Source organism: Enhydra lutris, unplaced genomic scaffold (genome assembly GCF_002288905.1).
Source record: "Enhydra lutris kenyoni isolate GAN:26980312 unplaced genomic scaffold, ASM228890v2 scaffoldscaffold24, whole genome shotgun sequence".
Taxonomy (NCBI): Eukaryota; Metazoa; Chordata; class Mammalia; order Carnivora; family Mustelidae; genus Enhydra; species Enhydra lutris.
Window position 1 is genome coordinate 4,278,620 of NW_019154108.1, and position 12,928 is coordinate 4,291,547.

Below are 12,928 nucleotides of genomic sequence, written 5' to 3' on the forward strand. Positions count from 1 at the left end.
AGATTAAATTTGGGATCATAAAGTAGAACATTTTTTAAAGGAAAATATTATATTTTTGTTGCTTGCAGTATAAAAAGAAGTGAACAAGCCAAGACTGCAGGTTTTGATTCTTCTGCTAAGGAACTGAGGTCTCAGGTGCCCTAGAGAAGAAGTTTATTTTCTTACCTCCCTCCAAGTTCTCCCTTGACCTCCTGAAGTGGCCATATTATCAGTGTTCTGTTCAGGTAGATTTGACAAAATGGTTTAGGCTCCCTTTAGATGATAATAAATAAAACACGTATAAGCAGTTTCGTGCACATAGCTACACACACAGAAGCAGCAACAAACATAGTGGGGACAAACAGGAAGAAATGTATGCACATGTATTAATATATATTAATTAATATTATATGTACATGTATCAATATCTTAAGTGCTGATTGCCTCATTCATCCTCCTTTTCATCTGCTTTCAGTCCCTTTTATTGTCTATTTGTCTTTCTCAATTCCCTGACCTTTCTTTCACTGATTTCAAGGAACTTTTGTCCTAACTGGCCCTTACCTTGGAATCATCTGATACCCTCGAGCCTCAGGGGTTCCTCTTAAAGATACATAGTATCTCAGCATTGAAAGAGGCAGATAACATTTTGATTAATTCAAGATGTGTCAGGGCTTGCTTGTCAAATACCACCAACTTAACCTCTGGGGCTTCTTGAATATGATTTACATGGGAAAAATGACAAAGGAGATGAGAAGGCCAGAGCGGTTGCCTCCTTTTCTGAGATCTGCAGGTTCTTTCTCTCTCTCTCTCTCTTTTTACGATTTTATTTATCTGTCAGAGAGAGACTGACTACGAGAGAGAACACAAGTATGGGGAGTGGCAGGCAGAGGGAGAAGCGGGCTCCCTGCTGAGCAAGGAGCCCAAGGCGGCTCTGGATCCCAGGACCATGAGATTATGACCTGAGCCTAAGGCAGATGCTTAACTGATTGAGCCACCCAGGCGTCCCAGAGAATCTGATCTTTATCAGGGCAGAGACTTGAGCTGTCTGGAGTTTCTGGACAACATATAGGAATGAAGAACTAAAGGAAACTGTTCGTTAGGCAGTTTAGTCCTTGGTGACTTCCAGAATAATGCTAGGACCTGCAGTGCACATGAGCTGTCCTGTGTGATCAGTGATATCCGCGTTTTATTGAGTTGGGAGATCTGTTACAGCAGAGTTTCCTTGAGCTTGGTACTCTGACTTTGGACTTTGTCTTGTGCATTACAGAATGTATCATTCCTGGTTTCTACTCACTAGGTGTGAGTTCCTCAGTTGTAATGACCAGAAATGTCTCCAAATACTGCCTTTTTCCCCCCCAAGGGGAAAAATTGCCCCTGGTTGAGAACCACTGTGGAATATTGAAGAGGTGGTGGATGATAGTTACTTAACCTGTGTCTTAAAAGATTTTCTCTTCTTTCTTGCCATTCTTTGGCATATGTTACACCTTAAATATGGTTGCATTTATCTATACTAAATTTATTTTGTAATTCAAACTAATTTTCTTGTTAACATTTACCTATTGAGTTATAACAAACTTTCCCCCCTTCTATTTAACAACCACGTAGAAAAACATCCAGTTTTTCAAAGGTCAATTGCATAGAACTTCTCTTATTCTATATGAAGTCTTAAAACAAGGAAGAACTAGCACAAATAGAAAGTCAGGTGAAGAAGACAGTTTATGGGGAAGGTGAGTTCTATTTTATCCAGGGAAAATTTGAAGCGATGGTAGACTATCTAAATGTTGTGTCCAGCAACTGCTTGAAGAGAGGCTGGGCTATAGACCTGGGAGTCAACAGTATAGTTATGAACTGAAATTATGAAGTACCCAATTGAAAAATGAAAAAGCGCAGAGGACTGGAGACTAAACCTTAACATGAAACTATGGAAATGAAGCTAGCGGGAAGAAAAAAAAAGTATATGTATTGATTGAAATAGTGAAAGCTAATGACTGAATAGGTGAATGGCAACCCTGCCATCGGGGTAGCAATAAAGCCCAATGGTAGGAAAAAGGAAGGAAGGAAGAAAGAAACAAAAGAAAGGGAGAAAGAAAGAAACAGAAAGAGGAGAAGAAAAAGAGGAGGTAAAAGAGAAAGAAAGAAAAATTCTGCCTACAAGTTGTGTATTTCAGAAGATCATTACAGGCACCTCTGGAAAAGTAGTGGGTGGGCTTGTGGTTTGGAGTGAGAAAGCTAGGGAATTAAAAAAGGTGCCCGATAACTTGCCAGCCTCGAGATTAGCATGTATTTTTAATCAGACTTCCTTGTCGGTAATCTTCACAGGATCACTGGGGGCGCACCTTTCTCTATGCTGAATAGAGTAGTTCCTAGAATTAAAGGAAAAGGGTGCTCAGCAAGGTCAAGAATGTCAACCCCCATCTTTCTATCGTCCCTACCTTCTTTTTAACTTTCGTATCAATCATTTGCTAGTGCTCTTGAGTGAGACAAATGCTGCCTCTTGCAAGGATAGAGATGAAAGAATTTTATTGTTACATACTAAGAGTGGTATCAGCAGATCATTGGAACTGGTAACCTAATTACTGCCAGAAAAATTAGCTTCCGCATCATCATTTATAGAATTAAAAAAAAAATCCAGTTGACTTATATCAAGACTTTTAGAATAGATCAAATCCTTCAGGTCCCTGGGGATACAATTACCAACCAATTCAACTCAAAAGACTCATAAGGAAATTTCATCTCAATTTTAAGCATTCTACTAAAGTGTTTTATTTCCCCCCCCGCGGCCATACAGGCAATACGTGACCCATGCTCTAATAATATTTGCTTCAAACATTTTTCCCCTCTAAACATCATGCCTCTATGCCCCCATTTATCAGGCTGCTTTCTGGGGAAGAGTTTTCAATCCCCCGACAGTCAACACAAGAAGCGGAGACCACGGAGTCACACTTTCGTACTTCTTCTCTAAGAAGAGCAGCATCCCTCGGTAGAGGCTCACTCGGCACAGGGTCTGAAACGAGTGCGTCACCGGAGACAGACGAAGGACACGCTAGGCTGGAGGCCAACCTGTTCTCCGAGCAGAAACGGACGCCTCTTCTCCACGCTCTGCCGTCTAAGGGAGCTTGGACACGGGAGGGGCTTGGGAAGAAGAGCGGTCGAGCATTTGGGAATTTCAGGCGGAAGCCGCTTCCGGAAGACCTTCCCGGACCCCAGGGGCACGGGACCCCAGGGGCACGGGACCCCAGGGGCACGGGACCCCAGGGGCACGGGACCCCAGGGGCACGGGACTCCGGGGTGGGCGGCCTTTTACTACAGATTACTCCGCGCCGCACGGGAGCAGAGGCGCGTGTACCGGACCGCCTTCCCCGCCTTCGGCGACCTCCAGGGCCTGAGGCTCCTTCCACGCGAGCCCTTCCCGCCCCGCAGCGGGACACTCCGAGCACGAACCCAGCACCGGCGGACCAAACCAGGCGACCCCACGCAGCAATCAGGGCGCGGGAGTCGCCCCGCAGCGCCGAGACCGCGGGGGACTCTCCGCTGCAACCAATCAGGGAGAGGACATCGTGGCACACCTCCTTCCGATGGCCAATCAGCACCTAACCCGACGGGCGGGCCAGGCCGCACCGGGAAAAAACACCTCTTCAAATTTTATTAGTTTTTATTCCCGCCGTCCTTCTAGGCCGGCCGTCTCACGAACTGTGCTCAAAAGAGGAGAACTGAATATGGCAATCCCAAAGCTAGTCATTCTTGCGGTGAGAAGCGAAATTATAGACCTCTCCATCAAAACCGGGATTCTAGGAGGAGTAGGGGAAAGGGAAAGGAGCATTCCGGAAGACAAACTACAACTCCCAAGGGCCCTTGCGCGGACTCGCCACGCCCTGGACGAGGGGGCGGACCATCGCAAAGAAGAACGCGGAGGGTCATGGGGCTCCTTCCCGACTTCCTGAACACGAGCCACTGATCCGGCGGACTTTGAGGTGGGCGGGGCGGCCGCAACCCCGGCTCTCGCGCGTTGTGTCCTCCCACCTCGCGCTCCTCCGCCCGAGACGTCGGAGGGGGCGTGGCCCGCGCGGAGGCTGGTGGGGGCGCGAGCGCCGCGGGACGTGGGTGACGCGTCCTCTTCCAGCTCAGCGGTGTGTGAGGTGGCGCGGCCCCGCCGGCGATTGGCTGTTTGGAGACGAGTGCGCCGCGGCCGTTGGTCGCCGGCAGCACGGAGGGAGAGCCGGGGCGGGCGGGGGGGATATGGGGCCGCAGTGGCGGCGGCGGCGGCTGGAGGAGGCGGGCGCGGGCGAGCCAGCGGCTGCGGGAGCAGCGGCAGTCCCCGGAGTCCTCCCGTGAAGCGCCGCGCTCGGCGCCGCCGTGGGCCCCTCGGAGGGGGCGGCCGGTTCGCGGGCCGCTGAGGAGCCGCTCCCGCAGCGCCGCGGCCCTTCGGACTCTCGGTCCCATTCTCTCGCTCCTGCTCCGGCTCCTCCATCTTGGCCTCGGCAGTGGCGGCTGCCGGGAGGATGTGCCGCCTTCTGGCAGGGGGAAGAAGGAGGAGAAGATGAAGAAGTACCGCCGGGCCTTGGCCCTGGTCTCCTGCCTCTCTCTGTGCTCTCTGGTCTGGTGAGTCGCCGCCGCCATCCGGGAGTTTCCCGAGCGGGTCACACCCCCAGTCCGCCTTGGCTCTCGGGGTGCGGGTCTCCCAGGCCCTTACGACACACGGGTTGCCTCGCGGCTCCCGCGCCGACTGGCCCGGCCGCGCGCTGTGCGGTTTCCGTGCGGGGTGTCGGCGTTTACGGAGAGTAGCGGGAGGGAAGGGTGCCCAGTGGGGGGACCACCTGGGTGCCTTTGTGCTCAGCTCCTCTGCCCTTGGAGACGGTGGGGCGTCCGGGCCGGTCTCGGAAGGGCTCACGGGGTTGCTCGGGTCCACTGCCGGCTGCTCTCTCTCCGCGTGCGGTGGGACCAGGGGAGAGAGGGTCGGGTGCGTGCGGTCGCCGTGCGATTCTAAAAACGTGATTGTCACGAGGGCCAGAGGACCGCACGCGCGGCGGTGCAGGCCAGGTCCTGCCGTCTCGGGCCTCGAGTGCACCTGGGGTTGCTGCTCTTGGAAACTTGTGGGGGGGGGGCGTTCCGGAGCCCCTTTTCAAGGGGCAGATGACGCGGAGCCGCTGGTGCAGGCGCGCGTCTCAGGTGTGGTGCGTGCGCCAGGTTGTGGTGTGTCGTGCGGAATGTCCCTGAGTGATGGCAGGGCGAGTCCTGTCCTTCCAAGGCGGGAAGAGTGCTTTGTTCCTGAAGTTTATGGAGTTTCTGCTGATCCCAGGCACGCCTGGGTGGCTTCGAGGCGCAAAGACACCTTGTCAGGAAAAGGATTGCTGTCACTTCACTGGGAAAAGCCGTTTTCCCCCTCCTGGAGGTGTGAGCCCCGCTGACTGGGAAGATGCTTCTTTAGTCAAAGCGATCTGCTGTTTATTAAAGTCTACATAAACTTTATTCGTTAACGAATAAATGAATTCATTAATGAATAAATTTATTCATTAAGTCCCTTGTTTTCTTCCGGAAGACACCAACGACGTGTCCATTTTTTCTGTGCTTAATAGATTCCAAAGGTCCTGAAGTGGCAGAGTTGTTGCTCACATGAAATACTAAGTGACAGGAGAAGGAAAACTCTTGCAGGCTGAGGAATTTCGATCTGAAGACAGATAGACGCTTTCGAGAACAAGACATCTGGCCTTTTGACTTTAATTCCAAACACTTTTAACAGGACAGCTGTCACCCCCCCCCCCACTTTGTTAGTGTCCTGTTGGGTACCGACAAGTGCATGCAGGAGATGAGTCCACTCACCCCATTTTAAATTTAAATTTGTAGGTGAGATACCAAAACCTGGTGTTCATTTCCATCTTTTTCTGGGGGCTGCTTGGTAATTTACAGGCTAATGTATCGTTTCTTTCTTCTTTCTCCTTGATCTTGCCCAACTCTAGACTATGTTATTCTTCACCAGCACTTTCTGAAGTGGCTCATAGGGCACAGAGGTTACACTTTTCATTCAAGTTTAAAATGCACCGGTACCTCTGCCTTTTTTTTTTTTTTTTTATGAAATATACTTGACATTGTCTAAATGTCATTATGGTATTGTGCAAATTCAAGATGTATAACATGTTGACATGATACATTTATGTACTGTAATATGATTGCCATTGTAGTGATAGTTACCACTTTTATCATATCACATAATTATTTCTTTTTTGTGGTCAGAATAATTAAAACCTAGTCTCATAGTAAGTTTAGTCACTGTCCTAAAATATCATTATCTATATATATAAATCTATATTCCTTACCAGATCTCCAGGACTTAGTTATCTATAGTGGAAAATCTGTACCCTTAAACATTTTTTTTTTTAAGTAGATGGTGGAGATGAAATCAAACTACAATGTGTTTCTTAAACTCACTTGTGAATTTAAAGTAACCATGCTTCTATTACTTTGTGTACTTTCTGGCTGTCTTTTGCTTAAGTTAACTTCAATATGGTTTCTCAACTTTATTCATTAGTAACAGAAGGTTATGACCTATTAGAAAAAAAAAAATCAGTCTACAGTTGGACTGGGCACCTGGGTGGCTCAGTGGGTTAAAGCCTCTGCCTTCTGCTCAGGTCATGATCCCAGAATCCTGGGATCAAGCCCCACATCAGGCTCTCTGCTCCGCAGGGAGCCTGCTTCCTCCCCTCTCTCTCTCTGCCTGCCTCTCTGCCTACTTGCGATTTCTCTCTCTCTGTCAAATAAGTAAAATCTTAAAAAAAAAAAAAGAAATTTCAAAGAAAAAAAAAGAAATAGTTGGACTAGTGTATTTTGAGATTGGTTTGTACTGCCAAATTTAGGGACTTTTAAATTATTCTTTATTGAAGTCATTAAAGGGCATTGAAAAGAGGGTATTTAGGCTTGAGATTTTCTTGGAAGGGTGATGATGCGATTAGAGAAGAGTACTGGTACGGGGTAATGATGGTAGAGGTTATGTTATGTCTTTGAGACACTCTGCACTGATTCATCTGGAGGTCTGATCCTTGTTACAGTCTGGTCTGTATGTCATTTCCCAATATCTCCATTTTCCCTTAGGGTTAGAGTTTACAGAAGAGTAGTTAAGCTTCTTTTAGTAGCCATTTTTGTCTTTGACGTTTATAAATTGTCTCTAAATTTTGTGATCCATTTCTTTTTTAAGCTGTATCGTTTTGTAATTTATGAATGCTGTGTGTTCATACCGCAGTTCTCTAGTTTCTTTTCTTTCTTTTTTTTTTTTTTTTAAGATTTTTATTTATTTATTTGTCAGAAAGAGAGAGAGAGAGAGAGCACAGGCAGACAGAGTGGCAGGCAGAGGCAGAGGGAGAAGCAGGCTCTCCACAGAACAAGGAGCCCGATGTGGGACTCGATCCAGGACGCTGGGATCATGACCTGAGCCGAAGGCAGCTGCTTAACCAACTGAGCCACCCAGGCGTCCCAGTTCTCTAGTTTCTAAGATTCACCTCCCTCCCACCAATAATACTGAAATTTTTTATCCCCTTTTTTATACTCTCACACTTCTATAGATATTGATTATGTCTCCCCTCTCCTTTTTTCTTTTCAGTCTAGAGTCCTAACCTTAGATTGCTGTCACACAAAACCCACCCTTCCGTCTTATTAGTCATTTTAGTTGCTATTTTTTACTTTTGCATATATTGTGTGATTCTTTATCAAGTAGTACAGAGTATTTTAAGCATAAACGTACGGTAGCTGTAGCACAGAGTAATAATTGTCATGTCTATGTGTAGCTTGTGGGTACTTTACACACTTTAATATGTTCAGTCTTCACAGCCCTGTGAGGTAAGTATTATTGTTAACCTTATTCTGCATTTTATAGTTCAGGAAGTAGGTATATTAACTGATTTGGCAAGGTGAAGCAGCTGTTAAGTTTAGCAGCTTGGATTTGAATCTGTGCAGCCTGATTTGTGGTAGAGCGTCCTGACTGGTATCAAAGACCAGAGGGCCTGTGTTTTAGATACTGCTCCGTCGCTTACTCGATATGTGTCCTAGGACATAGTACGTAATTTCTTTAAACCTTAATTCTTGTATCCTAAAAGTAGGAAAACTAATTCATTTATACTTCTCAGGGTTGTTAGGAGGATGAAATGAGATAATACATACGACAGGTCTTTATTAAATAGTGAGGGTGTATTATCTACATATTTCACAAAATATATATAGGGTATGTAATCCATTTATTTCATTATAAAATTATTTAACAAGGATTTTTCTCATGCTTATTATGTACCATATGTTGTGGGCATTGAAAACCTAAAAATAGGGTGACCAGCTTATCCTGGTTTTGTCAGTGAAAGTCCCATGTCCCAGGAATCTCCTGTGTTATTTCTTACTGATGCTGTTAACAAGTTGCCAAAAATTTAGTGGCAGCATACATCTGTTACCTTACAGTTCTGGGATCAGAAGTCCAAAATAAGCCTTAACAGGGCTAAAGTCAGGATGTCAACAGAGATGGCTCCTTCCTGAGTCTCTTAGGTAAAGAATCTGTTTCTTGACCTTTTCAGCTTCTAGGGCCACCTGCAGTCTGTGACTTCTCTCTCACATCATTCTCACCTCTAGCTCCAGGCTTCACATGTGCTAAATCACTGATCCCCTTGCTTCTTTTTCCACAAGCACTTGTGATTACATTGGGCCCGCCAAGACAGTCCAGGATTATATACCCATCTCAAAATTGCTAATTTATAGGAACGCAAGCTGGTGCAACCACTCTGGAAAACAGCATGGAGTTTCCTCAAAAAGTTGAAAATAGAACTACCCTATGACCCAGCAGTTGCACTACTGGGTATTTACCCTAAAGATACAAACGTAGTGATCCGAAGGGGCACGTGCACCTGAATGTTTATAGCACCAATGTCCACAATAGCCAAACTATGGAAAGAACCTAGATATCCATCAAAAGATGAATGGAGAAAGAAGATGTGGTATATATACACAATGGAATACTATGCAGCCATCAAAAGAAATGAAATCTTGCCATTTGCGATGACGTGGATGGAACTAGATGGTATCATGCTTAATGAAATAAGTCAGTCGGAGAAAGACAGCTATCATATGACCTCCCTGATATGAGGAAATGGAGATGCAACATGGAGGGTTTGGGGGGTAGGAAAAAAATAAATGAAACAAGATGGGATTGGGAGGGAGACAAACCATAAGTGACTCTTAATCTCACAAAACAAACTGAGGGTTGATGGGGGGAGGGGGGTCGGGAGAGGGTTGTGGGGTTATGGACATTGGGGAGGGTATGTGCTATGGTGAGTGCTGTGAAGTGTGTAAACCTGGCGATTCACAGACCTGTACCCCTGGGGATAAAAATACATTATATGTTTATAAAAAAAAATTAAATTAAAAAATTGCTAATTTAATCACAAGATTGGTTTAACATGTAACATATTCAGGGATTAGGACTTGGACATCTCTGGGAGGCATCATGCAGCCTAATATACTACTCTCAGTCCTGGCAAACTGGGAAGAATGATCATTATCTTAAAGAGGAAAAAGATTTGGTCTATGCTTTAAGCAGTGGATATTCAAATTCTTTTGAGTGTGTCCCCCCCAGTAAAATGATATGCATGCAACCTTTAATATGTGCTTCATTGTTTATAAGTTGTGCGCATGTGCCAATATGATATTAGTATGATAATATACTAATAAGTTACATAAATTAGGTGTTTAAAAAGATGAGAGAAATGAACAGTCTAATACTTTCTATTAATAGAATTTTTTTTGCTCAAGTAATAATTTCTGGTGAGAGCTTTGTGATTGACCAATTAGAGTATTTTACATCATGATGTGATTGATGAATAGCTTGTTCTAGTTGGGAGTCTTAGCCTTGCGATTTTCTTGTTGACTTGTGCTTGTGTAGTTATTTTCTTTGTAGTCTTTGCAGGAATTTTTTCAAAGCTATTTCTCCATGTTGTGAGAGTCAGTTTAGTTAAAACTTAATAATATAATCCCTAAGGCTACTTAATTGGGATACATAAACGCCAGTGTCTCACAATGCCTGGAGGTAAACCCCAGTTTGTGGAACTTCCACATTTTCCCACAGGTTTCTGATTATGTAGTCCCTGGGGTTATTCATGTTTGACCAGCTGACCTTCAGAACAAGTATAAATTCTTATATTAAACTTAGTAAAGCTTAATTAATTTAAAAAAGACTATTTTATAGAGCCATTTTATGTTCCCAGTAAAATTGAAATTGAGTGGAAGTTTCGGAGATTTCCTATACACTCTGTCCCTACCCTTGTATGGCCCCTTCATTAGTCAACATCCCTTATCAGGCTGGTTTATATCTTTAAGACTAAAAAAATCTATTGTAACCAATAGGATCATCTTGGGGAAGCTCCTATTTAGAGCTAATGAGAAAAATCTGACATTTAAGCAATTCTCATACATTTGACAAATAATTACAAAAAATAATTACAAAGATTTTGAGGAACACCAAGGGTAGAATTCATATTCTAGATATGATTCTATCACTATCTGTATGTCCCTGGACGAGTTATTTCTATGAATCTCAGTACTCATCTGCATAAATGGTTTGCAGGATGGATAGTACAAAATGGAAGAATTTTGTTTCAGGTAGAGGCAAGATTCCTAGAGTATTTGTGGGGAGAGATGGGAAGGGAGGCTAGAGCCAGGTTTTGAAGGGACTTGATAATTATGCAGATGAACTCTTGATTTTTAGCCTGGCTGAGAGTTATGAGTCAGGGTAATAGTTTGAGCAAGAGCATGAGATCAGATCACTATGACCATAGAGTGGATTGGAAGGGACAGACTTCAGGGAGGCTGGAAGCCCTAAAGTGGCAGTCACAGTGGAGAGATTTGATAGATACCTAAATCAAAGTTGTCTGTTTTGTATGCTTTTTTGTCCTTGGTAATTTTTCTTTTTCTTTCTTTCTTCCTTTCTTTTCTTCTTTTTTTTTTTTTTCTTTTAAAGATTTTATTTATTTATTTGATGGACAGAGGTCACAAGTAGGCAGAGAGGCATACAGAGAGGATGCAGCAGGCTCCCTGTGAAGCAGAGAGCCCAATGCAGGGGCTCGATCCCAGGACCCTGGGACCATGCATGACCTGAGCCGAAGGCAGAGGCTTTAACCCACTGAGCCACGCAGGTGCCCCAGTCCTTAGTAATTTTTCTGAATATGTTACCTAGTTTTCTTTGACTTCAGAGGTAATAATTTCTTGGTTTGTGACTTTATTTCTGTAGCCTTTCTGTTGCTTTTTCTTTGATAATTTTGCTGGTTTCTTGCTCATTTGTCAGTATGCATAAGTGAGCAGAAATAAACAAGAAAAATAAGCAGTTTTGTAATTTTTAAGGTAATGATTGGAAATATCCTTGAAAATCCTGTTTTTTGTCTGGAGAAGTTACTTTCTTTGTTGTGTTTCTGTAACTTTTTTTAAGACCATAAGTCTCTTTTCTGAATAAAATAATAAATATTCAAAATAAAATAGTGAAGTCATCCCTCTTCTTTAAATCATTTGATGACTTTCTTTTAATAGTCTTTCTTGGCTTGGTGTACACTTTTTAGCATGGTGACTCTAGGTAATGATACTGTATTGTAGATCTTCAAGTTGCTAAGAGTAGATCTTAAAAATTATCACAAGAAAAAAAATTACAGCTGTGTGGTGATGGATGTACTTTGTGGTAAACATACCACAATACGTAATAATATTGAATTACTATTTTGTACATCTGAAACAAACATACTTTATATGCCAGTTGTATCTTAATTTTTTTTTTTTTTTTTAAGTCTTTCTTGTGGAACTTGATGTGAAAAACTTTGGGAAGAAAAGTTTATCTTTGCCCTGGGATAGACATTCCAAAGAAAGTGTATAGTACTTAAAAGAGGTATTAAGTTATTAAAAACAGTGTTAGATCTTTTCAGACAAGTTAAATGAAGCCAAATTCCCTAAATAGGAAAAGGTCTGTGGAAGAAGGTGTGACCAGGGAGGTACAACATCTTTGTGTAAAATGCCAATATTTGTGACCAATAAAAAGTGGCACATTACTTATTTTTTTTTTTTTGGCACATTACTTATTTATAATATCCTTTGAATTATTTTAAAAAGAGTTGGATGTGTTTTATAATATCGTCTTTAGGTTATTAAACATTTGAGGGTATATCGGAATGGAGGCAGGTAATTGGGTTGGCTGGTAATGGAAAAAAAAAAAAAAGATACTAACACCTAACTTACCTTTGGACATTGGTTATTTCATTTTTCCATTGTTCATGAACTCCTAAATTATTCTTTCACTTGTTTCAACTGTCTGAATAGAGAAATAGGTCAATATGTATAGCTAACATTCTAGTACTTGTAACGAAACGGAAGAGAAAAATTTATAAAAATTTTAAATACTTTATTATTCTTTCAAGCCATCTACAAGTAGAAACGTATGTATGAAATACTTTTGTTTAGTAGTTTATACATAAATGGGACTCTTTATTTAAAACATAGTATGTATGTATTGCAGATTGTACTTTAGTGCCAGTTGTATGTTTTGCTTTTAAGGCTGTATTTTAAAGTAGTTTCAAAAAGTAAAATTGTACATGTTGAAGGATAGGAGAAATTGTTTTCAAGTATTTGCAGTATAAAAATGTTAATCCCTTGGGATAAACTTACTTCATGAATGCAGATTTTTTTGACAGCTTGATTTTATTTTAGGACTTTATTTTTGTGATGAATCAGTAGTTAAAATTGTTTTATATTTTACATAGAAGTAACACCTAGCTTTGTTAGAAAATGTTTTTTGGCTTATAGGTACTAAGCTAATTTTGTGTTTCTTGTTATAGAGTATTTGTAATCTAACACAAGAAAATATGTAAAGTACTTAAAATAATGCCTTGCTCATAGTAAGCATTGTTACAAGAATTCTTTTTATTTCCTCTGGGTGCTTTGCTATAGT

At 42.7% G+C, this 12,928-nt stretch overlaps 1 protein-coding gene across 3 annotated transcripts in view; it reads left to right on the forward strand.

Annotated features, from left to right (window-relative positions):
* Positions 1–4,447: 4,447 nt before the first annotated feature.
* Positions 4,448–12,928, forward strand: part of LOC111150778 (SUN domain containing ossification factor) — a 96,593-nt gene continuing 88,112 nt past the window's right edge. For all 3 annotated transcript variants that reach the window (XM_022508375.1, XM_022508377.1, XM_022508376.1), the window contains exon 1: positions 4,448–4,578. In XM_022508375.1, coding sequence (XP_022364083.1) covers positions 4,517–4,578 — 62 coding nt within the window. In that variant the 5' untranslated portion in view covers positions 4,448–4,516. The remainder of the gene's footprint in view (positions 4,579–12,928) is intronic.